Raw genomic sequence first — 27,287 nt, forward strand, 5'->3', positions numbered from 1 at the left:
AGGGAGGATGTGGTCAGAAGGGATGTGGGCACGGGGGAAGGTGCCAGCTGCAGGGGCCAGCTCCCTCGCAGTGCCAGGGCACAAGGGAGGCGAGGTGGGTGCCCGAGTTACATGGCTCCCGCCACACAGCCTCGCTCCACAGGAGGGGACGAGCTGCTGCCCAAGGTGCCTCGCACCTTTCCCGGCAGCCAAACCGCTCTCTGCGGGGTGACATGGCACACGGGGAAGGGGGCACCCCTCCCACAGCCCCCACGGTGAGCAGGAAGGACGTGGGGGGCACCCAGCTGGCATTTGTGCACGTGCCAGCCCCAGCACATACTGCTGGGTGCTGAAACGTCTCTGCCACATGAAAGGGAGCGAGCGCGGCTCAGCCCCGTGCACGCCGCGGGAGCGGTGCCAAGCCCAGAGCTGGCACACACCCACCCCTTACCCGGTGCCAAGGGGAGGGCCATCCTGCTCCGGGAACGCTGCCAGCGCGCGGGGCCCAGCCTGGCAGAGCTGCCGTCTGGCCCAGCGCCGTTAACAGCCGTCTGCTCGCCCTGCCTGGGCCGTTTAGCGCGAAAGCTGTCGGTACCCGGGCACCCAGGGCTGGCGGCAGCGACCCACGCGGGCAGGGAAAGGGGAGCAAAGCTGCGGGCAGGGAGATGCTGAAGCCTCCCCGTCACCTCTGCTATGCTAGGAAGCTGCTTTGGGCGGGCAAGCGGGCAGGGAGAGAGGGACTCTGGCTAGCCACAGGCCCCCAGTGCCCACCCAGGAGCAGGCTGGCACAGCAGCTGAGGGTGGCAAGGGGACAGCCCAGCCCCACAGGGCGAAGGCTGAGCTTAAGCATTGGTTGCCCAGGCTGGGGGTTGGCATCGAGATAAAGCCAGGGTGCCCGGCTCCTGCTGCCACTACGGGGCTGCCCCTGAAAGGGAGTGAGGAGTAACTGGAGGGGAGGGCTGGGGCCCCCCTGCCCAGCCCTGCGCCCCGGGGTGGGCATGATGGGGGGAAGCGGGAGGGAAGCGGGGAGGGGACAAGCACCACTCCTGCTGCGCGGGGGTTTGCTCTGTATTGGCGCCTGCCGCCGTGCCAGCGCGGCTAGGTGCGCGGCAGGCTGCACATCTCGCAGTGGTCCGTGCCCGGCTGGTTCATGAAGGTGCAGTGCTGGCAGGCCCACATGGCTGCCGCTGCGGCGTGCGCCGAGCCGCCCATGGCACCGTACTCCTGCAGCCCGGAGATCTGGACCCCGACGGTGCCTGCAAGAGAAAGAGCCCAGTCAGAGCAGTGGCAGAGTTCAGGTCCCTCTGCCTGAACCCAGAGCCAATTTCCTATCTCAACCCAGGCTGAGATGCTGCCCGCCTCCCCAAGGCTGGCACCCTGGGGGTGGCAGATCTCAGCACCTCCCAGCCCAGCCCAGCCCTGCTCCATGCAGCAGGGACTGCTTGGGACCCAGGAAGAGCTTTCCTCCCACCGCCACCCACCCGCTCAGCCCGGCCCCAGCCGAGGGCACGGGACCCGCTTCCCCCCAGGACCCTCCTCTCTTACTGCAGAGCTGCTCGATGGTGGCCCACTGCTCTGATTTCTTCCAGGTCTGTGCCAGCTCCTCGTTCTTGGTCCTCACAGCTTCCAGCAACAAGCTGATGCTGTCCTGGAAGCCAGAAGAGGGAAGTCAGTGCTGGATGCTCCTCCGGCACCCAGGCTGGAGCCATGCCCAGGAAAGTGCCTCCCTGCCCTTCTCCACCGGCCATGGCACAGCAGAGCCGCGAGGCTGAGCCGCTGCCCCTTTGGCTTTCACTGGCAGGGAACACGGTGCAGTGTGCCCCTTCTGCTCCCCCTGGCATTCAGCGACCCCTCCCAAAACCCAAACGCCCCTTTTCCTCTGCGCGGAGGCGTTACCACCTCACCGGGCTGCGGCCGACCGCCGCGCTGCCCGTGCAGGATGCCGCGGGCTCTGCCCGGCTCTCGGTGGTGCAAACCCGCTGTGCCGGAGGCTCCGGCCACGCAGGCGGCCCCGGCCTGATCTCCAGCTGCCCAGGATCAGCCCGGCCGCCCCGCACAGGCGCAGTTGCTCGGCGCCTCTGGCAAACACGTGGCCCCTTCTGCTGGCGGTGCCGCTCACGCCGCCGAGGCCCGGCGGATGCTCCCGGCGCCCGGCCAAGCGAGGCAGAGCTGCGCAGCCAGGAAGCCGTTGGCCTCAGCGAGATCTGGGGGGCTCTGATCTCGTTATCGTTAACGACAGGAATTTCAGATTCCGAGATGTTTTTAAAAACGTTTCCAGCTCTCGGAGCTGCAGACAAGTTGGCTCTGTCCGGTCTGCGACCGTGCGAACAACCGCCACCCCCTCGCTGTGCCAAGCCGCGCCGAGAGCTCTCGGTCTGATCCAGGACTTGGGTTTCACTTTTTAAACCTTCTCCCAACAGCTCAGGCTGGAAGAGGCGGCGCTGGGGCAGCGGCGGGTGCCCCTGCCGGGGGACGTGCCCGGGGGCAGGCTGGGTTGCTGCCCTCCACGCACAGAAGTGGCACATGCGAGGAGCTGAGGGCCCTGGGGACGGCGGCGCCGACATGACCCTTTCCTCCTCGTTACGTACCCGCAGAGGCATGACCTCGTTCGTGACCAGGAAGAGGAGCAGATGGAAGTCGGAAATGATGTCTAGGAAAACGGAGGAAGTATTTTGGGACAGGTACGTGGCCAAGCTGTGGAAGTCCTACAGAGAGGGGAAAGCAATAAAGAGAAGTCACATCCCCCACGTGGTAACTTGATTTTCCTATTCGGATCCGTAACGGACACCGTAACATTCCTGTCTCTTGGGGCATCGGCAGCCATGTGCAGAGACCTTCCCAAAAATCAGAGAACAAGAGCCTCGGGCCCACAGCAGCTCCCTTCCCCGAGCACCTGAACACCCCTGCACACACCAAACGGATCCCAGACCCAGGAGGTGCTGAGCAGAGGCCGCTCAGCTCCGCTCAACGCCGCAGCCCTCGGGAAAAGAGGCAGATGAGGACAACGCAGCCCCTTCTTCCCCAACTCCCTCTTTTTCTCTGCTCTTGAACTCAGAGCATCCTGAAACAAGGACAGAAGCTGGTGTTGCACAGCCAACCTCTCCCGCTCTGCCGACAGAGCCCCGACAGGCAGCGACCCTCCATCTCGTGATGGCTTTTGGGAGAAGCCTTCGGCATCTTTGGCTTGGCCTCCTTAGAGGAACGAGCTGCTGCTGCTTTAAAGCAACTTGAGCTTTCTGTGCGCTGGCACGACCCAGCGAGCGCCTCGAGCTGCGCGGCAGCTGCCTCTGCTCAACGCTACCGCCCTCCTCCGTGTCTTAAAAATCCATCCGGGAAGAGGAGTCGGTGCTCCAGGAGCCGGAGCAACAGACCCCTGTCCCGCTCTGCAGGTCCCGTGCTGCCACCAGAGCCCCCCACCCTCTTTGGTGCCACCTGGGAGGCGCCAGCCCCGGCACGGGGCGAGGAGCCCTGTCCCCAAGCAGGTGGGGAACGCGGTGTCCCGCCGGCCGCTTGGCACGCGGGTGCATTTGGCAAGTGCCAGACTGACCCGTGCCGGGGCGATGTCAGGGCACGGGTGCAGCGATGAGACGGGTCGTCTGCCCCTCCTGCACGTTCCGCACTAACGGCAGCTTTGGGACACATCACTCCTTACCTGCGTTTCTCCCAGCACATCCCGGTTCTCGATGGGGAACGGGTTTTGAGAAATAGAAAAAGTGTAGACTGGATCCTTGGGGAAAGTTGTCGTAATCTAAAAATCGAAGAAAGGAGGATGAGAGCGCTGACGGCAGGAGAGGCACGCGGGACGGGAGGCTCCGAGAGCCGACGGCCACCGCGGCAGGGAGGCACCTGCAGCAGGGATCTGCTGACGGCTTTTAAAATCAACGTGGTAATTCCAGCCAGCACCCCCCGAGCTTCTGGCAACGGTTTCTAGCGGAGCTGGAGGGAGAAGTGCCCAGCTCGGTCCTGACGATGCCCTGGAGAACATCCCTCTCTGCAAACGCCACCGGGACTCTGCCCCACGCCAGGTGGCGGCTGCTGCTGGGGGTGTTGTCCCGGGGGCCACCATAACCCCAGGGGACGATGGGCAAAGCACAGCCCCTGTGCCCGGCCACGGCGCAGCCAGGGGACCGTGCTGCTCCGGCCGGGGCTGGAATGGCTGCCAATGAAACACCTTTGCACTCCATTGAGCAGAGCCAGCCCGTGCTCAGCGTGCACCAACCCTGCCTCCTCCCTGCCCCCTGTGCCAACGGGATGGGGAACGGGGTCATACAGCACTTGTGAGCGTTACTGAGCTCACAAGCCAGCGTTTGGGCTACCTACTGAGCTCACAAGCCCCAGTTTGGGCTACCAGTCCTGATTCTGGGGGCTTTAAAGCTTTGGTGTCAGTTACCACCCAGTCGGCGAGGCCCTTTGTAACCAGAAACACCTGCCAGGATGGTACCAACTGGAATAATGCCCTTTTTTTTTTTTCCTCTTCCCCTTCCTTTTAAGAGACAAAACAAAACAGCTTCCCAGACTGCTCCTAAATGCACATTCCATCAATCTGTTTTCATCTTAATTACACTCCAGGTAGCCTGGGAACAGATGCCTTTACTACTTGAGTAATAAATATGCTCTGGTGCTGCCGACTGGCACAGGGCGTCCGAGGGCTCCGCACAATGGGCCCGTTGTTCCGGACACGACATTTCTCTGCGTGAGTCACACGTCGCAGCGTCAGCCCGAGCGCCGCTCTGATAAGCGATACACCCGGCAGATAGTACACGGGGAAGAAGGACGAGCCTCCTGGCTGCCAGCTTCCCTGTGCCCGCAGGACACCACCTGTGCCAGGGGCAGCTGGACCAGACCAGTTGCTCCGGGTGGACTTAATCGTTATTGGCACCACCTCTAACTCCAGCAATATCATCTGTCATCTGAATTATTTGCCTTCCTGCCTTCCACACCGTAAGTTTGTTTTCAAGCCAAAGGGCAGAGCCGTGCCCCAGCGCCTGGCAGCGCTTGCTCGCGGGCAGGCAGCAGCCAAGCTGTGCTGTGGCGTCAACTCCCTCCCCCAAGAAAAGGCATTTCTGTACAACGAACCTGGTCTGCTGAGTCACTAAAAGGAGCTGGATTCTTAATTGCTGCTAAGAGACAGACAACTGGAGCTCCCTAATTAGCTCCCCGTGAGGTAGTGCCCAGCACACGTGTCCGTGGGGCTGGCTGCTTCCCCTGCCGCGTGGCTACGTGCCAGTCCGGAGCCGTGATGAGACACCAGGCAATGCCTTCCTGGGGGTTGGAACTAGATGACCTTTAAGGTCCCTTCCAACCCAAACCATTCTGTGATTCCCAGGAAGCAAGGGTGTTCCCTGGCACCACGCAGATCCCAAGGAGCGCTGCGGTTACCCCAGAGCGCACCAACCTCTGTGCTAGAAACGCCTGGCAGCAGAGGGAAAAGGAGAAGGAAAGAAAATCTGTCCTATGAATCACCTGCAACGCGAATTTTAGAGGTGGGTTAAGAACTTTGCTCCACCCTGACCATCTCCTGCTGCAAGCAAACAAGTGCAACAAATACTTACATCTATGATGAGGTACTCAACCGGGAGCGGGCGAGCCAGCTGCGTGATCTCGTTGCCAAACTTGTCTATGTCCTGAAAGAAGAAGAGTCTTATTATTCCTCAGCACGGAAGTGTGATGCCTAAGAGATCCTGCCCTGGAGGTGCCCATGCAGGAGCCCAGGGATCTGGCAGATGGCTAAGGGTGTAGAGAAGGACCTGCTCTTATGTGGCTGGGTGCTGCAGAGCTGCCTGAATCTCTGCAGCTCCTGGAGATCCCGGTAGCTCCGTAAGCCGGGCCCGCGGTCTCCTCGTGAGCCAAGGGAGTGCATGGTCACAAACCACCTTGGTCTTCCCTGCCTCAGCCATCACCACCGGAGCGGTGCCCGGCAGCACCTAAGGAATGTAAATGCCACCTAAGGAGCAGTACTGTCCTAAAAGGGAGGGACTGTGCCACGTCTGCCTCCCCCGCCACCGCAAACCTGACTTCCTGCAGAACCGGCCGCGAGTCTCTCATCTGGCTCTCGCCTGGGAATTGAAAATCCAGGCACTTTCTCAGGCACAGACCTGAAGAGCCAGCACATCACAACGCATAAACTTGTTTTGCTTTGCCAGGCGAATTGAATGTAAAGTTTAATTATGGAGAGAAACGGCCAGCATATGTTCATTAATCATGAAATGACAATTAGACGTGATTTATGTCAAACACGCCGAGTTCAAACACAGCTTCAGAAATAAATCCATGAGAACTGACGCTTTTCATTACAGATTCTGTAAGAGGGGGTTGTACTTCCCTGCCTAAATCATCCCTGAACATGTTATTAATCATTCATTGAGCCCCATATAAATCATACACCCATAATTTCCAATCAGGGACCCTACATTAAAGTTTACACTGAGTCCCAGTGGCTGGAGGTAGACCCGGAGCCGCCGCACGCCGGCACAGCCATCACCCCAACACCTCTCGGCAAGCGGCCGTGACCCCCGCGACGTTCCGAGCGGCGTTCCTCGGGCTGAGCCAGCCAGCACCGTGCATTGGGATGAGTGGCCCACGGCTGACACCCTCCTCTCCCGAGCAGTGGCTCCTCCTGGGGCACACCACTCCCGGCTATCGGCGCTGCTCTCGGTGACGCTCCTATTTGCCCAGCACAGGTATGCGGTGCGGCAGCCAGCGCCCCGCTCTCACGCTCTGCACTCCCAGTATCGCCCCAGCAGGCTCCGGCACGCTGCTCCCCTCCAGGCAACAGCCCCCCTTCCCCAGCCCCCTCCCCAAGCATCCTCTGTCCCTAAGAATGGTTCCCTTTGTAAAAAAATCTAAAAAAAAAAAAAAGAAAATCTACCTTCCAGTCTTTGAAGCTCCTTTTAAAAGCAATCCCGATAAGGATCTTTTCTCCTGGAACATGACAGGTTGTTGGCCCTGTGGTTATTTCAGCAACAAGCCTGGTGGCTCGTGGCCTCAGATCTCTCTGGCTCTGACAGGAGCAGGAGGAGACACGGAGCCTTTTTGGGGAGATCACAGGACCCGAGAGCTAACCTGCCGCTAGATCGCGGCGATACCGCAGGAGTCGGGAATCAAATCCAATCAGACCGAATCAGCTTCCCAAACACAACCCTGCCCCTGCAAGAAAGAACCTGCAACAACTCACACGTAATTAGCCCATCTGGAATTCATTTTCAAATCTAATTAAGTTCTAATATGCAGAAACATTTTTCCAGCACCTGTTCGCTTTAATCTCCGCCTCTGGGGATTTCCATGTTAAATGCCTTCTTTTTAACGTCACGCTGCTGAGGCCTCCGAGACAGGCACTGGACTGCTCCTACCGAAGGGGAACCTCGCTCCCCTCCGCCGAGGACGTGTCCCGACGCTGCCCCTCCCCAGCCAGAGAAGCCCCCCCGCCAATGCCGGCGCTCTCCTCCAACCCCCACGCACTGTTTTATTAGGCAATTACATTTTAAAGGCCTTAACAAACGTCAAGCTGGGAGAATTGCTGGAAGAAAGACATCTTCATCCTGAACTCGGAAGTCACCAGGGCCCCAGCAGCGCCTCTCAGCTGCAGCCCCAGAGCCCGAGACCCCCAAAACCATCAATGCCCAGTGGCAACCACCCCCAAGGGAGGTCAGGAAGGGGTTAACGGAGGTGCAAGTATTTGGCTCCTGGACGAAAATCAAGCAGCAAGGCCTGGAGGATTTGGACAAGGAATCATCCCGAAGACAGGAGCAAACTGGAGATTGCATCAGGCGTTTGGATTAGAGCCTTTCGAACCCCTGTTCGGGGCAGGAGCTGCAAACGGATGAGGTCGAACAGGGAGAAGGATGGATGCGCCCGCAGGGAGCATGGTTGGCGGCGTCGCACACCTCTGCGACACCGCGGCAGCGGGAAAGGCTTTTGGGTGGCTTCGGGATTTTCCATCGAGGGTGAAGGGAGCAGCTGAGCGAGGAGCCCGGGTGGCTGCTGGCCAGGAGGGAGCTCCGGCTCCGTGCCCCAGGGGTGGTCGGCCGCCGGCATCCCGCACCGTCACTCTTCCCCACGGGTCCCCTCTGGTGAAGGTACCGTGGAGCCGAGCAGCTGCCTGTCCTATCCATGTGTTAATAAATCCTGGCCTCACTCTTCCCTCTGCCGATTTCCAGGAGCTCCACCAGGCACTCCTGCCCCCTCGCACGGACAGGGCGGCTGACGCGCAGAAACGAAGCGACTTTTCTCCGAGTGAGTGATAGGTCGGCGAGAGTTGAAGCCCTTCTCAGGAGACTCCTCCGGAGCTAACGGAGCATCCTCCTCCCCAGAGCAGCTGGGATGTTTAAGGCTAAGTAGGCTTTTCCATCCAACATGAGCCCTCGGTAGGAGGCCAGCCAGGGGAAGCCCTTCACCGTGAGCAGTCCCCCGCAGCCGGGCTATCGTGTTTTCCCTGGGAAGGGGGTTTCAAAGCAAACAGGTGGAAGCACCACTGGAGACAGGCTGGCTCAGAGGTCCCTTCCGGCTCTAATAAAAGCAGTGCCGTGGCTCAGGTCTCTCCTGACAAACGACAAGCCAAAGCCCAGACACCATCTTGGTTGTTGTAAATGCACAATGTGCACACAGGGCTCTGCGAGGACAAAGGGCTCTGCCTTCACACCACCACTGCCGTTGTAAAGGGCTTTCGTCCTACACCATCCCAAAAGAAACTCTGGGGGAACATTAGGGCAGCTGTAAAACGCAATTCATTGCAAGGATGACACCTTCGTGTCTGCTCTGAGCTGACACAAATACCTGTGGTAAGAGACAAAGCCAGCCAGCCCCAAAATCCAATTTTTCGGGTGTTCCGAAGGGTCTGTAAAACACAGCAAGCTCTTTCCTCCATGTGGTGGGAGGTTGAGATGCCCACGAAGCCAGTCGTGGAGCAGAGCATGGCAGCTCTGCGTGGAGCAGGCGGACAGCAGCTCGGAGCGCAGGGAGCCCAGCGAGACGGATCGCACCCGGCGCGGGTGCTGGGCACCGCTCACGAGCAACTTCAGCTCTGAACACCAGCCCATGGAAGGTATATTCTTAGTGAAATCAAAATCGATGTGGGCATTTTCTAGAACCAGATGGCCAAAGGAGGCTTCTCGAGGGCAGAAGACAGGGAATGGAGAATGTCTGTGAGCAATAATCATCCGGGCTCTCCCTCACCCCGCTGAAGTGAAGCGGCCACTGCACCATCGTCGTCTGTACTCGCACAGAGAGCGGTTACCCCGGTCTGCGTGCCTCTTCTCGACAAGAGCGACTCCTCCATGACTTGCACCGCACTGAACTCGCCAAGAAGCACGTGCCGGTTGTGCAACGTTCGACTTGGAAAGAGCACGGCACCGTGACGCTCCGCAGACAAGCCGGGAGGCCGAGGGGGATGTTTTCTTCCTTCTGGCTGATCTTACCTGGAGAGGCATCTCGGAGCAAAGCAACTTGGAGTCACGGTCCCCAAAGCCCTGGACTTTCACGCTAGAGCAGAACTCGAGCTTTCACAAGCCAGGAAAGCGCATATTGCCAATTCCACCGGGGTGGCTCCTCTGAGCAGCAGGGCTAGTGGCCAACACAAAGAGAGTGGTAAAGAAATACAGAAATCACAAGGCTAGAGGCTCAGGAAAGACGCCTCAGGACTGAGGCAGGACAATGCTGGTGCCATTGTTTTTCCAGTTTCCATGGACGAAAAGCCCACCTCCGCTAACACGCCATGGAGGCGAGTCACGTTCAGGCAGGAACAGCTGCGGCCCCAGGGGACATGGTAGCCCCTGCTCCCACCCCACAAACTGAAAACCTGGTGCAAACGGTGGAAAAACTGCTCTCTGACCAAAGACAGCCGTTCCTCTCTTCCCAGGCACCTCTTTGCCTGCGCAGCGAAGTCCCAGAAGCTGCTGCTCCCCTCCCTGCAGCGCAGGTCCCTGCACCAGTGCCCATCCAGATGCATTTTTTTAACAGTTATGCCCAAAGTAACCCCACCTCCTGCGAGCAGAGGTACAAGACATCTCCTCTGAGCATCTCCTCCGAAGCACAGTCGTTGGCTTACACTTCGCTAGAGATGTCTCAACGCCGGAGGTGATCCTACTGCCTTGCGCTGCCGTAGACAGCTACGAGAGTTCCACAGGTTTTGCCTTGTGCCTGTTCTATAAACACACCCACACTACACCAGCATCAGCCTTCTGCTTCCCATCCAACCAGAATAACTTTGCATAGCTCCTTTCATCCTAAAGGGCTTTTCAAAGGAAAGCTGGCATATTACACAGGTTGCCCAGAGAAGCTGTGGCTGCCCCATCCCTGGAAGTGTTCAAGGCCAGGTTGGATGGGGCTTTGGGCAACCTGGTGTAGTGGAGGGTGTCCCTGCCCATGGCAGGGGCGTTGGAACTGGATGATCTTTGAGGTCCCTTCCAGCCCAAACCATTCTGTGATTCTATGGTTCTATGATTCTATGACTTTTCTCTACCAGTGATAGCTTCTCAGTCTGAGAAAGATGCAGCAACTACTCAAAAGTGCAGCTTTCTGCCCAAAGCTAGCTTGGGGTGGGGTGGGCAGCACAGAGAGGAACCCCCACATCGAGGGCTGGGGACGGAGCTGCTCGGCTCCCGCGGTTTCAGCGGAGAAAGGGGGAGCAGGGTGCTGCGTCCTCCACGGCCGAGCGCCGGACTCCTGCTCCTCACGCTGCGTTTAACCAGCGCTTTGACACCATCGCTGTCACCAACCCAGTAACTATGAGGTAGTGTCTCTGACCTCAAGCCTCACGCCTTTAATGAGACCCCAAAGGTTTTCAGAGCCAGGAGTGACTAAGCTTTCCGTTGATTTAAGAACATTTAAAAAAAATTAAGAGATGCTACAGCCAAACACGTTCAAGGCTGAAGGACAATCACACCCGCCAGAGCAGTCCTCGAGCCCTCCTTGAGCACATCATGAGAAAGGCAATTAGGGATGGAAGTTATAAAACATACGAGACACGCTGCGGCCCGACCCAGTGAATCAGTGGTTCATGGAAATTTCCACAGAAAGCTGGAGCCATCAGTTAGCGTTTTGTTTATCTCCCTGCTTCAGATTACGGGTGGGAGCGAAGCCCTTCTGGGAACACCCACCGGCTTCCTGCTGCTCCCAACGCCCAGGGTGGCCCACATGTGGGACACAGACCTGCGGGACCTCCTGCGAGGCTGCACCCTGACTGTGGCACAGCACGGGCTTCTCCGGAGCGGGACCGCAGCGCGCCAGGAGGTGATCTCATCTTTGCACTCAGGGCCAGCCCTTGCACAATCAAGCTCCGCTGTATCTAAAATTGGACCTGGCTTATCAGCTCCGAAGAGAAGCTGTCTGCGTGCTATGGAGAAGGGCACGGACTCCATCTACCTTTCCTCTTCGGCGCTGAACTTAGCCATGAGGTGCTCCTCCTTTTCAGGTGGTGTCAAAACAAGTCAGTGGTTCAGCATCGAGGGGTGGAGGGGGAAGAGAGTTTCATTCACCAGACCCAGCATTTCCCAGTTCAGGGCACACGAGAGCGTTCTGACCAGCTCCATTTCCGTCACCGGTGCACAACGCGCTCCTGTCAGTTGTCCCGAAGGAAGGTATTTGCTTTTCCTACGCTCCGGACAGCTTTGACACAGGCGGCAGGACGCTGCAGGCTGAGCGGGCTGTGAATAGCAGCCACGGACAAGAATGAGATAACTAACTTGGGTGATGGATGGCTAATTAGCTGGCAAGCAGTGCCATTAATTAATCCCTCTGTCCTTGCTCGTGGGGCACCAACATACGCACGTTTGGGAATCGGTGCTATTAGTCACCGCAGAGATCTTGTCCCCAAGTTTCTAACAGATACAGGGGGGCTGAGGACCTCCAAAAGCAAGTGCCAAGGGAGTAACGACGGTCCATTCATCACTAACGAGCTGGACCGAAAACCGCAGCAGACAGGTTACCAGCAGCGCCCTTGCACAGTGCTTCACCTCAAAGTATCTTGGATCTGCTCTGGATTCACGTATCCCCCGCTGCTCCTCAGGACCAGTTTTTGGAGCTTACTGTGACTTGAGAAGAGGAGCTGGGTGCAGGCAGTAATCCCAGTCGTAGAGAGGAAAGCTGGGCTGCACCCCGGTCCTGCCCTTGCTCCGAAAGCCTTGGCACCTTCCTTTTGTTGCGCAGCAGCACGCACAGGACTGTCTCTCCTCTTGCTGCAGGAACTACGCTCTCTTTTGCTGCATCTGCTGCCCAGCTGGTGCCCGTAAGCACATGCCATACCCGAGCAAATCCCTGGCATCCCATGAGGAACCCACCGCTTTCACCGCGCCGTCTGCGCGAGCGCCCACCGTACGGCTGTGCGGCGCAGGGAGCTGAACTCAGCCGGGGACCAAAACCAACGGAGAAGCACGGCAAACTCTGCCAACAAATACGGCGGAGGAGGCGAATCCAGAGCACTTGCTACGGGCTCTCGGCGGATCACCGCAGGCCCCGTTCAGAAGCCGGATAGCCAACGGCTACTGCTGCTCTGGAAACGGCAACAGCACGTTCAGGAGGGGGAAACGGAGCTTATGCAATTACTTTGCAGACATGTGGCGAACGGTTACTACCGAAAATAGTTCAGACCTCAAAGGCATCCCTTCCTGAGCTGGCCATACTGGTTTCCAGACACGTGGCAGAGCCGTTTTTGCAGCTCCCCCCTCGCACGGGCACGCGGCCCTTACCTTATAGAACACATCGGGCACGTACTGCTCGCTGCTGGACTCCTTGGCGTAGCCCAGCTCCGGCGCGTCCCGGCAGGGCAGCAGACACTCGTCTCGAACCAGCGCCATGCACTGATTCGACACCTGGTACCCCTCGAAGTGGACCTGGTTGTCGGGACCACCTGGAAGAGAAGAGGCTGGTTAAAAACCCCGCAGGAGAGCGCTGATGGCGAAGTACTCCCAGGCGAGAACCCCCTCCAAATTCTACATTTATTCAGTAACACACGTTTTCACGGCTAGCCTAACAGGACAGACCCCCGGAGCGACAGCCAGAGTGCTTTGCCAGGAGCTTAAAGGAGGTGAAGCTGCTCTTTCGGAAGGCTCCTGATAGCATCAGCCCCCCACCACCCTGCAGGTATCTTCTCTTTTTCAAAACAAAGACCAGGCACGCAGCTCCTGGGAGCCTGTTTCATTTCCAAGGAACCACGAGCTGCAGATGGAGGGCTGGTCACCTCGTAATGTCAGGCACGAGAAGAAAAAGCGTTTTCTCAGCCTGTAATGGATGGCCTGGTGGAAATCTGACATGGAAAGTGGAAATTAAGGCCCTGGCTCACTGATAGATCACATGCTTGGCGCTTTAATTTGGATAATGTAAGCAACATCAGGTCATATTAGAATACAACTGGAAAGAGAAGATACAGACAGATGGTAGGAAAACGTTACTATTTCCAAACCTAGGAATTCAGGAGGGGATAGGAATTAATCCATGTAGGGGATTTAAAGGCAAAGTTGATGCAAACTATCCAAATATATTTATACAGCACAAAAGGAAGGAATCAAGTGTTTAAATAGAAACCTGATGGGCTGATTTAACAGAAGAGAATAAAATTATCTGGAACAGAAAAGAGGAAACATTCGTTTTCTACGCTTTGATCTCTAACCTCAATCACTCACTGCTCCAGAACAAACACTCCTAGAAATTAAACATAGACCAAGACACGGGAAGGCCTGAACAAAGCTAGCCATCATTTTCTCAGTGAAACACCTTGTTTAAAAAAAAAAAAACAAAACCCAAACAGAAATAAATTAAAAAAAAAAAAGCAAGTGAGATACACATCTATCTTTAATGAAAGATGGATGCGTTTAGCAGTCTGGAATGTGCGGGCAGCTGCCTGATTGCACAGGCCTGTTAACTGGAAGAGTGTTTTCACTGAAAAAGGCTCCGGGAAGACTTACAAAACCTGGGCTCGGAGGAGGCAACACAATATCACACTTTCAGTTTTCGCACTGGACGCTCTTTGGAAGTCAGGCGTTTTTATCGTTGTGTTAAACGGACCCAGGGCTCAGCGTTTCTGCTCCAGGGAGATTTTAAATGGCTACACGTGTCATCCCGTGGAGAACAGCAGATCGAACTTCTAACACTACGACTCTCCCAGCACATGCCAACGTCTCCCCTCGCCGCCCGGGCAGCGCAGACCGTTCCACGGTGCCTCCGGAGAGCCGCTGCGGAAACGGCTAAAACCAGAGGTGACAAAGCAAAGCGTGTTGCAGGCTTCTCTGCTTTATTCAGGCAAACAAACGAAAAAAATGGTTTCCATGCAGGGAAGAGCACAGCATCCTACGTAAGGGTTTCCCTGACAGCGACACAAGGGAGATAAAGGTCCCTCCTTTAAGCTGAACCAGCCAGAATAACTTTCCGGATCCGGATTGCCGCGGTTCTGCACTGCCGCTTTCAGGCAACAGGATTTGGAGCTTCGAGATTTGAAACAGAAAAGTGAGCAAGAGGCATTCCCCTGGCTGCAGGCAAAAAACGCTTTCTGGATCAGAGGTGGATGCTCCAGGTCTGAGCCTCAATTAAGTTCCCCACAGGGGACAGGGTAAATAATTGTGGAGAAGATAGCACAAAGAACGAGAAAGTATTTTACTCGACAGAGCAAGGCAGAACCCCTGTTAAATAGGACAGATGGGGACTGGGATGTCTGTCTCCTTCTGGCAGAGCTGCATATTCTTCTTCTATTAACAAGAGATAACTCATGTGTAACCAAGAGAGCTGGGGCAAGCCGAGGCCAGTTTATACCTGTAGCCACAACCGTGACAAACTTGGATCCGAAATGACCATCTGGAGAAAGGCGACAGATGTTGGGCTGCTGGTTCTGAAAGTTTCCAGCTGTGATGCACTCTTCTGCACTGAGATAATACGTGTCCTGAGGGAAGAGCAGAAACGTCAATGAAAAGGACAACGTGATGGAGCCTAGACCTATTTCCCTGGTCTGCAGCCAAAGAAAACTACCAACACCCGACTAAAACATGCTTTCGTAGAACGTTGCTGCAGAGACCAGGGAAAGAATGTGACATGTCAGCTCTCCAGCCCTCAGCCTGGCTCTTGCCAGAAGGACTGTCCCATTTCTAGTTCCACCCACCTTTACACACCTTTTTTAAAAAAAAAAACAAACGAGGTTTCGTTTTCCAAATAGGGATACCATTGATTTTAGAATTACAGGAAGCTGAGAAGGTCAAAGCCTGAGCCACGTCTACCTCAAAGCCCAGCCCACAGCAACGTCCTCTGAGTCATTTTTGCTCCCTGAGTTTGCACCTCACACCACCCTGTTCCCTCCTCGCTCAACTGCACTTTCTTAAGCCACGAGCAGTGTTTTCGTCGAGCAGAGTGGGCCAAGGACCGTGCAGGTCTGCACATCATCTGAGCACCTTCACACCCCTAGCAGTGCTCTTTGACCTCAAGCTCCTTCCCCTTCAGAAGCTTCTGAAAACCCACTTTTCCCCACAAATTCCAGTCCCGGCGTCACTCAGGCTCGGTGTTCTGTGTGGCACAGCCAGCGTTCATGCGACTACACAACCCTTTGGCTGTGATCATAGAATCATGGAACGGTTTGGGTTGGAAAGGACCTTAAAGATCATTCAGTTCCAACCCCCCTGCCATGGGCAGGGACACCCTCCACTACACCAGGTTGCCCAAAGCCCCATCCAATCTGGCCTTGAACACTTTCAGGGATGGGGCATCCACAGCTTCTCTGGGCAACCCTGATCAGCTGCACGCTCCAGGCTCACCTTGTTTCTGCTGTATCGAACGGTCCCTTTCCGTGTGTCTTCAGAGACCAGATCAGTAAATATCCAGCCAACCTATAAGGAAGTGTTATGGGAGAAAGTTGCTTTAAAAAAAAAGAAAAAAAAACCCACAACACAAACCAGAAGAGAGCTTATCCATTTTCTCCTAGCGGGACAAGATGTTCTTGGCTCCGCGCAGCCCTGCTGTACGCTGCCTGAAGGAAATGGCTCTCCCAGCTGTGCCGGGCTCATTTGAATCCCATTTCCAGGAGCAGCGTGCCAGCTGGCCGGCCGGGGGCACCTGCAGCTTTATGTTTCACTACGGAATATTTTTTCATGGAAAGATCCGGAGGCTGCGAGAGGCCTCTCAGCCGCTACCTCCTCCCACCCACGGCAGAAAGCATTTCCTATGGAGCGTTCGGAGCAGAGCAGCGCCGGGAGCGCCAGCGGATGACAGAGCAGCTCACATGAGCTCATTTTGAAGCTCGCAGTCACTAGTTAAGATAAAGCTCGTATGTTCCCACTGGAGAATGATTCATTCCAAACCGGAGCCTGCTCCGATCCAAAACCCACATTCCTCCTTTCTGTGTTGTTTGCACATAGGAGCAGGGATGTGTACACACACACACCGCTGGGTGAACCCGTCCACACACGTGCTAAAACCAGCTCTGATCAGCCCTCTCCGACCAACTCCCACAGCATTAACCCTTCCGAGGGAGAACTCCCGATCCAGATTGCCGGCAGAGCCCAGACAGACGAAAACCTGCAGCCAGCAGTACGTTACGCGTTAAGTCATACCGATTAAAAAAATCTCTGATGTGAGAAGCGGAGGAAAAGCATGGAAATAAATAACACACACACAGAAGCTTTGCTTCAGACGCTGGCAGGAAGCTGCAGATCTTATCTTCAGAGAACAAAAGACCTCACCGCAGATGTTCACGGTCTGCCCCACTCAGCCTCTTCTGATTTGCCTTTTCTTTAGCAAGTCAAATCTTGTTTGTGTACATCTCACTCCTGGCATTCACATGATACCAAAAAGATTTCCCAAACCGGAAAACATCAGTAGAGGTTTGAGAGATGTCAGCAAACCATCGGATCCCAACACCCCTACGTCCCAATCGGATGACTGGCAGGCTGTGGGCAGGAGGGGAACCAGAGGGCTGAGGTTCAGCTGCTGGGGAACCTGCACCTCTAACCCAACATATGGATTAACTCGCCGCAGCCTGCCTGAGCAGCGCCACGAGACAGGACTCTGCAGAGGAGGATGAAAAACAAGCAGGAGCCTCTGCTCCTGGAAGCGGAGCACCGATTCTGTCAAAAGGAAGAGCAAACTCAGAAGGCAACTCCAGCTACATCTGCACCAAATTAGCACTCACTGGGGACACGCTACCAGAAACAGGTCCTATCGGAGGAGAAATACAGGGAAAATCGTGTTTCTGCTTCTTTGCTACTCCCTTTGATGTCATTCATGTCAGAGAACTGCTGACTTCAGCTGCACAGCCCTGCTAGATGCTTGTGCTCAGGAAAACGCTCCCATGTTGTTTTTCATACCTAAAAGCATAAGAGCTACCGACACCTAGGCTGGATTTCAGGGATGCCCACACAGTCCTGAACAACCCCGTGGAGCTGAAGAGAACCGCCAATGACTTCCTCCGTCGCCGTACAAAGACGCACGAGATCCCTCAACATCCTAACCTTTCTCAGTCCGAGCTTTGCAGCGATCTCGTCCACCACCTCGGCTTTTGGATCTTCCAGGATCTCCAGGCTGTTCTGCGTACCGATCTGCAGCAAAGAAAAACTCGCTAGTAAGGCAGAACAGGAAAAAACAGAGCGCACTCAGTCATTGTCAGGAGCGAGGCAGAGGATGGAAGCAGAGGTCTGGGTTTCCCCTCTGGCACCACCACTGACTGGTTTCACCCCAGAGACCTCCTCCATTCCCAGAGCCATCCTGTCGGAGCCCTTCAGCTACGTCGACAAACTATGTCGGGGTTTATGAATGAAACACTCGGCATTTACAAACAGGCTGTTGCCATTTCCGAGTACTTCGGAAAAGGCGAGAGATTACACAGTTTTTTCCAAAGCCCTGTGCTCACCCTGCCAGTTTTGTACCATTTCGTTTGTTTGAATCTTGGAGCAGCAGGGAGGCAGAAATCCAGCAGATCCAAGAGCCCGCGGCCAGGCCTTCCCCCCGCGCTCTGGAAAACGCGGCTCCATCTGGGAGCGTTTCTGGTGCAGGGAGATGCCGTGTCGAGAAGCACAGCAGAGACTGCTTGCCAGGAGAGCAAAACTTTCCCTGCTTTTGCCGTGCACAACTAGAAGCACATGAACTTCCAAAGCAGAGGCTTAACAGCAATACAGAAAAAACAGAGGGCACGGCGCTGCTCGTATCGGAAAGAAAGGGAAGAACAAGGCTTGCAATTCTGCTCTCACACTCCCAAAGATCCATTTGTTCTTCTTCTACTGACAAATCTGTGGCGTTTTTCTCTAGCAAGCAAGCTAGAGAAAGCTTGATTGCAGAAAGCATCAAGAGGAAGCAAACACACAACCCGCAGCGTGTGCGCTGAGAAAAGTGACTGTGCTCGGCGGCGAAGTGGCCAGAAGGCAAACTCAGCCTCGAGCCGAGCCTGGTGCTGTGGGCAGAGCGGCTTTTCCATTTCTATTTTCAGCTCTCTGACACAGAACTCAGCCTTCGGGTTCCCCGGGAGGCCGCGCTCCGGCCGGAGGCTCCCGGGAGGCCGCGGCGCTGCGCGGTGCCGTGCACCATCTAGCGGGAGCTGCCGGCTGCTCCCAGGCACCGAGTCTCATCCTCGGCCTCTCGACCGAGGCAGCAGATTTCATTTTTGTCTAATTAAGCTGCTTAAATTTTCCCAGAGAGCTGATAATAAATCGAAGCGAGGGCTGCAACTTTTTTTTTTCCCCAGTATAGAATTCCTTTTCAGGCTGTTCCGCACTATAACCTTGGAAATCCAGTAATCAAGGAAACATGAGAAGTGAAATCCACCGTTACAAAGTCTCCCTAGCTTTAGACCATCTGAGCACAGAGTAATGTAAAAGAAAGCACAAAAGCAACAAAAAGCAAATTCTTCCAGTGGCACTAACACAGAGACGTAAACCACGTCGCCTTTTTCCCGGGACAGCTGTAGTCAGAAATACTGCCTGAGGTTTCTCAAACAAAGAAGCGTTTCCATGTTCCCCGATCACCGTTACGAGCCGGCACTGACACCCCAGCGCCCGGATTTACCTGGGGGGGCTCATAGATGGCAGCGACCTCCGCCCGGATCCCCAGCGGGATGTCTTTGTGCTCCGTGTACCGGCCGTACAGGTACCCGAGGTGCTGGTTCCCTGTCTTCCGCCAGAAGTCGAGGAAGCGATCTGCAATTGTGTGGTTCTCAAACATGATGTTGTCAACATGCCTGTATTTCTGTTCGACAAAGTCCAAGCGTCAGGCCGTCCTCGACCAGCTCCGTCCAGTTTGCCTATCGCCAACACCTTCCCCAGAGACCCCCGGCTGCCCACCACGCACGCCCCCCTTACAGCTGAATCCTGCCAAAGCCAGGACAGGGAAAGCCAGATGGATCCCTCCCTCTCCCCTCCGCTGCCACCAGCACCGCTCTCCTGCCCAGCAAGCAGAACTCCCCACGGGCTGGAGCGTGGGGAAGCGCTGAGCACCCCCAGCACCCCATTAGCTTGGCTTCTTTGCTGGGGCCCTCGCCCCAAAAGCCTCTGCAACAAAAAAAGGCACTGAAATCTAGAGGAAAGAAGAAACAGCAGGTGGCCTTTTGGATGCCATGAGGAAAAAGGGAGTGGGGATTCATCGGTAGCGATGCCGGCTCAGATGTCCTCCACGTTAAGAAACTGCTGAACCAGATACACTCTGGAGTCCTTTTCTGCAAGGACTGAAGACCTAAACAGCCACTTCCCCAGCGACTGCCAATACGCAACGGCTTCTTGCTCCAAGTTGGCCGTTCTTGAAGCCATCTCACCAAAAATAAAAGCCAAGTCCCTTCGCAGCTTTAAGCACAAGGGCTCCTGCGAGCTCCGTCTCACCTGTCTGTTGAGAGTGATGGCACTTGGCTGACACTTTGTACAAATGCCTTCTGGCCAAGGAGGGTGCCCTTCACAGCCCGATTTGATCTTACAGCTGATGTTTTCCAGGGCGACAAATTTTCCCCTGCAAGAAGGAAAAGAGAAGGCTGCTGTTACCACAACTTTTGGGTCTCAAAAAAAGGAAGTGGATAGATATATCAGAGAGGAAGCAGGGCAGAGGAGACATGGTGGCACCAAGACTCTGCATCTTCAGGGGATCTCCAAGCACCCCGCAGACTCCCACGGGCGATGCTCGGCTCCTGTGGTCCCCACGTAACCTCTGCTGCCTGTTTAGCAAGGCAGGTCAAGGGGCCAACGTGTGGCCCCTGACTCAGCTCCTAAACTGATACTCAAGCAAGAGCAGAGACAGAAAACTCATGGGACCCCACTTAAATAATTTATGCAGCACACGGGAAGCAATAGATTATGCTGCCAGGGCAAATTAGAGCTCCTTTCATGTGCACAAGGCTTCCTGCAAAGGGAAGTTCCCTTCAAACAAAAGTATTAGGGACTTGAGCTGCATCTCCCAAAGACTTTTTTTTTTTTTTTAAATATTTATTTTTTTAAAAAAATCCCAATGGCATTTAGAAACAGGAGGCAGAAGGTTACACCTCTGCATAACTTATTTAAAGGAGCTGCATTTCAGAACACGGTGGGCTCCCCAACATCACCGAAGGAGACTTTAGATCCTTCGCTGAACACACGTGCCACAGCAAGGCAGAAAGAAATAAATGCTTCTTTCAGTGCCTCCTCTCTGCTCAGCACTTATCCAGCCTGTGCCACCACAGCATCCCTCACCCCGTCGCAGGGCAGGACGCCTTGTTTTCCAGTTACCGGGCGGGGAACCACGGCACCGTGACAAGAAAGGGTCTCACTGAGGACACATGGAGCACGGGACAGAGCAGAATCAGGCCCTGAGGAACGTCTGACTCCTCTTTCTGGCTTATTCACAGCGGTAGGCAAGGAAAGCTGGTGGTGAATAAAAGCTCCCCAGGTCCACCACAGCCTCAGTGCCTCTCCACGAGGTTTGAGACCCAGGCCTGGAGCTTGGTATGATTAGGGAGCCTCCTTCCTTCCATATGGCCTTCTGCCCCACCAGTAGTGTTTCCTGGAAGCAATTACACTGCCACAGGAAAAAAAAAAAAAAAAAAAAAAAGAAGAAGAGACAGACTCACTTTCTCCCCTCTTTTTTTTTCCTTTTTTTCTTCTTTTTTTTTTTTAGGGTGTTTTCTCCTCAGTTTGCCATTCAACAGTTGTATCCAACACCACACTCTGGTGAGATCTGTCTGTACCTTCATTTGTATTTTAAAAAAAGAAGCTACAACCAGATTCCCTTAAACACAGAGATTTTCTTACTTGTCAGCCCCTCCGGTCAGCTTCCTGATGTAGGCATGGAAGGACATATGCTTCACAGGAGGTTCCAGATGGTTTAGATAATCCTCATCGAAAGGCTGCCAAAAGCACCACACAAAGAAAAGCCAGGTCAGACACCTGTCTGATAACACACTGATCACTAAACAAATGGATGTTCTAGAGTCAACCCCACCGGCTTTCAATGTGGAAACGATCAGGAAAATCGAGGCTCATTTTCAAGGCAGCTACTACCGCGATAGAAACAGCGGGGCTTTACGACAACCAGCTTTATTATCGCCTCCTACTTTTACAACAGATTGGCCCCACAAATCAGAACGAGTCTCAAAGGCAAAACGCTTTTTCCTTTCAGTGTCTAACAGCAAACAAAAAGCCCAGCTGCTCAAACAAGGCCAAAGAACTTCCAGCGCAGGCGGCAGGGAAGCAGGGGAACAGCCATCCTGGCTCGCAGCGACTTTGGAGGGACGGCTGCTCCGTGCCGTAGATCATACAGCTCAGCACATTCGTGGGCGTTACTAAAGCTGCCTTCAACTTGAATAATAGGTGGTTAAACTGGGAAGTGCTGGGATCCGAGAGAGAGGGGATAAAACAAGAAGATCCAGGGAAGAGCGAAGAGGGAGGAAAGCTGGAGCTTTTCTCACGCACTTTCTGTTAAACCCATCACTACAGAAAACCAGAGCATTAAGCAGAATGAACCCAGGGTCACGAGGGCCAAGAGCTTTAGCGGCCCCGGATGCGAGCCGGCACCTTTGACAGCACACGGCAGGATTCCGACCCGGAGCTGCCTCCGCAACGTGGGCAGCGCTCCGAGGAAAAGCGTTCACACTGGAAGAAACCGAATCCAAGAGGACACGCTTTTGTGTGAGTTTCTAGGGCACCTTTTTGGGGCTCTTACCTCCAGCGGTACACAATGCACACATTTACCCAGGGGGCCGTGGCGACACCTACGCAAAGAGAAAGAGAAAGAGCCTTAAATCTTACTCAATAATGGAAAAGTCAGACTAAAAGTCGCTCTGGACTCACGGTTTTGGTGTGTAAGATCTGCAGAATCATACAGCTCTGAGCACCTCACCACCCACTAGGGAGTGTTACAGAGGGGTCAACCACAAGATAATTTCACAAAAAGAGACAACAGCTTCAGGTTAAACCTGAGAGCCCCAGGTCAAGATCAAACCCTCCCAACATCTGTGTCACGGGCAGCGGCTCCGCTCTCCCCGAACAGCCACGTGAACCGATGTCGGATCACAGCTTCTCGAGTTTTACAGCCCTGCGCTGAGGCTGTGTTTCAATTCAAAGAGTTTTAAATCTGTGTCACACGGGTGGCCTGCGTGGTTTCAACAAAAAGACACCCAAAACATCCATCCTTTATCAGGCACTGGAGGATGGTCTGGAACAAACAGGGAAGCATGTGTTTATCGGACTGATAGAGACCTGCTGGGTAAAGTTACAAAACAGAGAGGAAAACATCTCCTTTTGAGGCGATGCTTTAAAAAAAAAACCCAAACAAAACAACAAAAAAGTCTCCCCACACCTCTGCCCCAGCACAAGGTCAGTGCTTGTTTTCAAAGGAAGGCCTCCAGAGAGGAGCATGGATGCTGGCTCTGGTGAAGGCAAAATGGATGGCATCCAGTTGCAGCGTTGCTTTTAACAAAGTATTGTGGAGGACAATGTACGTGAAGGACCGCTAAAGGCTGCTAATGCACCCAGCCGAGCGCCAGCACCCCTTCGTGTTAGGATTGATACGCTCTCACAAACACAGGAACAAGCCCAGACACACTCTTTTTACCATAAATATCCACCGCTGTGCTCTGGCTCCCTGCTGAGGACAATACCTTCATTTATTCTTTTGAAAAATGTGGTCAAGTTAAAGACAATGTTTTTGCCATGGAGTGGTGGGGTTCGCCTTCATTGTTTCAATAACGTGACATTTCCCTCATTTATCACCAGCCTGAAAAGGTTAGATAGGATTTTCCACGTAAAGGCTGTGGCTCTCCAAACTTCCTTGCTGCTGCAGCACTAAAGATAAACCATATGGAAGACAACACAATGGGGAAGGGTGAGCTATTCTGCTCTAGAAAGAATTCCTGGTCGCCTGTAAAAATTTAACGCAAGCCCTTTCCCAAGTTACTCTGCAGAGAGGTCCAGCCCCAACCAACCACCAGTACAGACACTGGGCCAGGAGCCAACTGGGACGTCAGTGATGAGCCATAAAAAACAACCATCCAGACAGAGGATATTTTAGCAGCATCAACCTAGATTTACGGTGGTACCAACTCACCATTGTATTATTACTGCCACAAAGAATACCAGCCGCTTTGTGCACCTGAGCCTCTTGCAGCTCAGAGTTTGTTGCATTTCCGTGGGCAAAACAGACCCCCTGGTTTCACAGAAAGGTTAGAAAGGCACATGATGGAAAGGAAGCCAAAAACCAAGCAGGCAGAGACCCAAGTCCCACTTCCACATCTCTGCCATTGGACACTTCTACTCACTTCTTTGGTTTTCCCTTCAATTCCTGGTTTTTCCTTTACAAAGAGTGGCCTGGATCTGAAGACCCAGAAGTGCTCCTGCTGGGGACATCCTGGGTGAGGTGCCACAGGCACCCATCGCGGCGCCAAAGACAGCGATGCAGCGTTGTGTGGGCTCTGCCCAAGCAGGGAGAGGGCATGGCAGCCAGAAAAGGCAGGAGCTCCGGTCTCCGCTCCGACACAGAAGCCACTGGAGATTGAGAAAACGAATCCGACCCTGATGCTCACTCTGCCGCCCCGTGCGCCCGCCACCTCGGGACCCAAACAATGGGGAACTACACAGTGAGACCACACAGAACAGAAGCTCCTGCAGACAGCAGGCCCTGCTTATTGAGCACCATGCCACACACAGAGCATAACCTACATGGCACCGGCTGCCAGGGCATCCCAGGGAAGAATTCAAAGCATTCATTTTAATCTAGAGAGCTGCAAATGTTTTGGGAGCATAAAATATAGGATGACAAGTTCCCATAGCAGGGGCCACCTTGATCAGAACAATAGATGCCCTGAATGAGTCCTTCCTGGCAAAGACCCTGGGATTTGGTATCTGCTTCCTTCCTCGGCTCGCCAGAGCTTGATTTAACCTTCCCGGACAATGGCAAGGCCCTTTTCCCTTGTGAACGTTTCAAAGGCAGCGAGGGACAGCGCAGTGGCTCGGAGGGCCGTTCCCACAGCGTGCTTCCTGGCTGCTGGTTTCAGACAAGACGTTACGAGCTCTGGTGAGGCACAGATGCATCGTCAGGAACAAAGTCCACCCGTACTTACAGCTGCTGGTCTCGATTCCGGTAAATCTTCCCATCCTGTTTGATCAGATACTGGTCGATCTCATCTTCCACCACCTGGGGGGCTCCCACGGGCCGCAAGCCCTGAGTGGCAGAGGTGTCCATGGTCTCCGAGGAGGAGCCAGCCGGGCTCGAGGGGTAGAGAAACAGCATATCGCCATGCCTACGGGGGCGGAAAACCAACACATGGCCATCAGGAGTTGGGTCTGGGTAACAAACCTCCCAGACGCCGGAGGAACGCGTAATTTATCACAAACTACACACGGAGTAGCAAAACGTGGCAGTCCCAAGCCATTCCATCAGCCACCTCTTTCTACTGCTTTGGTCGTTGGCACAACAAATGCAAACCTTCTCATCGGGAGGCAAGACCGAGGGAAAAAGATGAAGAAAAAAGTGAAAGGAGCCTTTGGAGAAAAGCAACAGCTCCAGCAGGGAAAAGAACTGGCATGGATCCCTCAGGCCACAGCCGGAAGGCAGCTGCCAGCACCGACACGTCCCAGCGACAAGTTGCACACGGTGGTAACAGCTCCTGTACAGTCAGCTTAACGTTATTCCTGACACGAACAGAGCGAAGACATTCCCAACCCAACCCGAAGCGATGGCACCATTTGGCACCTCGATCTCCCAGGGCACCTGGCTACAGATGGCAGACCGTAGGGACTGTCAGACGCTGGCGTTGGCACAGAAACAAAAGGGCAGCGCGAGCAAAAGCTGGGAGGAGGGAGCTGCTGCCCCACCGCAACACTGTCTGCTGCTGCCCCACTGCGGGGAGGCGTTTGGGGAAGCTCGGAGAAGAGGTGCCCCGCTGTACGGAGCCCCCCTCCACCCACAGCGCGCCCCGTCAGGACTCACTTGATTTTCAGTAAGTTGAGGGATTTGTTTTGCGACGCCGTGATCTCGCCTGTCCTGTTTCTGTTGGTGTACACAGAAAAGCCATTGTTCCTGAAACCAAATTCTTTTGCAACCTGAAAGAGAGAGAAGAATGACAAGGTTTGAGACACCCCACAACCCCAGCCAGACACTGAAAGCTGCTCGGAGCAAGCGCTAAGTCCAGGGAACTTCTATTGCAAAACTTTGGCTGAATTCACCCACGTTTCTGCAGAGCACAAGAAAAACAGAAATGCTGAGTAACACAAGCAATTTATTTAAAAAGCAACTTAAAAAGAACGCGTGTCTCACACAACACAAGTGCAGCATTTTATCTAAATCCAGGCAAGCGCTGTCATGACTAGAGGAGGGAAACTATCCTCTCCATTATCCCACTTTCCCCCCTCCAGCCTGGCCAGCACGCACCAGCCAAGCCATTCACCTTCCTGTGACCAGAATTCCTCAGCCCAGATCTTCACCTCTGAGGACCTTTTGCCCTCAGCTCTGCTCTCGCGCACCAGCTGACACCCCAGTTTCACATGAGCTCTTCCTGCTGTTCTCCTTTCCCTTTCTCTCCATTTTCCTCTTTTTCTCCTTACCCTCACAACAACCACCTCTCAGTCCCCAGGCAGGTTTTTCCCCCGCTCATCCTCTCAGCAGTCCAGCAATAACAATTTTCACATTTGACCACTTCAAAACACGGTTGGTTTCAAAGTGGTGTTAATAGTTTCTCTAGATGACAGGTTCCTTCCTAAATTCTTAAGTTAACAGCCTCGTTTTTATTAAGAACTTCTCTCTGTGGCTTTGGCAGGGCTCAGAGACAGTGAGTGCACACAGGACAAACCTAAGGAGCCACAAACACAGCTGTCACACGAGCAAAGTCACGGAAAGCAGTTTCTCTGTTGTCACCTTGGCTGCCACGCGCAGCAGTAAGCGATCCGTCGTGCAAACGGAAGCACAACTCACAGGGTTCACCTCCCGCATTACCTCTTCGGGCCAAAGACTTCACCCATTTTTTTGGGGGGAGACAAATGCCACAATACACTAACAAAAAGCTCGAGTTAGCCCCTAACTCGATTCTAACCCAAACGTGCCTGAGAGTTCACTTTTTCAGTACTCTCACCTAGGACGTGCTACAAAAGACAGAGAAACACTCCGAAATGTGCTTTTTTTTTTGCATGCTTCTCTTGCAGCTTCTATGGAGGCATCAGGAGGAGATCTAAGCTAATTGCAAAGACCGAAGCAGCAACCTGATGCCTATTTAATTACAGCTATCTAGCTAAACACGAAACCCACTGCATGGATTAACATCTCAGCGCTGAAACGCACAGCTATAAATACACGCAGATCTTTGGCGGTAAAATTTGCAACTTCTCTGTTCCCAGTAAGCCCTATATTAGGGAAGAAACCCAAACATTTCTTGTATGTATCCTCAGCAAGAGGATACAGTTTTCCTCAGATCGACGGGCGATTCCAGTGAGTGCCGATGCTTTTGTTCCGACAGTACGTGGCTGCGGGCACGATTGTTCCACTCCGCCTCGGGTAACACGAGCCCTTGAAAGCCAGCAGCTTGTTTTGCACAGCTTCCAGAGATTTTGAAAGCAACACGTTTTTTTTTTTTCCCTCGGGTAAGACTGTGCGGAGACTGGGGAGGGTGTCTCTGACCCAGCCCTGAAATCCATCAGGGTTTTCGTTTGGTCAGGTGGGGATTGCTGTTGTGGTCAGGGCCCAAGCTCCAAACAAAGCAAGTGACTCACAGGCAGAAGGTCTCAGTCTGCTCCCCTTCCCCCTCGCAGGGGGAAAGGAAATCTAGCTGACTAAAAGAATGGCACAGGAACACAAAGTACTTCTCTTACCAAGCAAAGAAATCCTAATCTGAGGGTTCCAGGTTACAGAGGAGCTCCAGGAGGGAAGGACACTGAGAACTGCTCGCTCTTAAATAGCAAACATTAAAC

At 54.3% G+C, this 27,287-nt stretch overlaps 1 protein-coding gene across 2 annotated transcripts in view; it reads right to left on the reverse strand.

The window, feature by feature from the left end:
* Positions 1-635: 635 nt before the first annotated feature.
* The window catches only part of NPLOC4 (NPL4 homolog, ubiquitin recognition factor), a 28,611-nt gene continuing 1,959 nt past the window's right edge, over positions 636-27,287 (reverse strand). The window contains exons 3-17 of one of the 2 annotated variants that reach the window (XM_086623907.1): positions 25,318-25,430; positions 24,449-24,628; positions 22,054-22,102; positions 21,144-21,238; positions 19,749-19,872; positions 18,943-19,122; positions 17,397-17,483; positions 15,705-15,776; positions 14,716-14,842; positions 12,660-12,820; positions 5,532-5,603; positions 3,632-3,727; positions 2,568-2,684; positions 1,525-1,627; positions 636-1,235 (exon numbers count right to left, since the gene is read on the reverse strand). In XM_086623907.1, coding sequence (XP_086480033.1) covers positions 1,078-1,235; positions 1,525-1,627; positions 2,568-2,684; positions 3,632-3,727; positions 5,532-5,603; positions 12,660-12,820; positions 14,716-14,842; positions 15,705-15,776; positions 17,397-17,483; positions 18,943-19,122; positions 19,749-19,872; positions 21,144-21,238; positions 22,054-22,102; positions 24,449-24,628; positions 25,318-25,430 — 1,734 coding nt within the window. In that variant the 3' untranslated portion in view covers positions 636-1,077. Of the gene's footprint in view, positions 1,236-1,524; positions 1,628-2,567; positions 2,685-3,631; positions 3,728-5,531; positions 5,604-12,659; positions 12,836-14,715; positions 14,843-15,704; positions 15,777-17,396; positions 17,484-18,942; positions 19,123-19,748; positions 19,873-21,143; positions 21,239-22,053; positions 22,103-24,448; positions 24,629-25,317; positions 25,431-27,287 lie in introns of both variants that reach the window. The other variant, XM_086623908.1, reaches the window with a different exon arrangement.

This window comes from Tauraco erythrolophus, chromosome 20, assembly GCF_009769465.1.
Source record: "Tauraco erythrolophus isolate bTauEry1 chromosome 20, bTauEry1.pri, whole genome shotgun sequence".
In the NCBI taxonomy this organism is placed as follows: Eukaryota; Metazoa; Chordata; class Aves; order Musophagiformes; family Musophagidae; genus Tauraco; species Tauraco erythrolophus.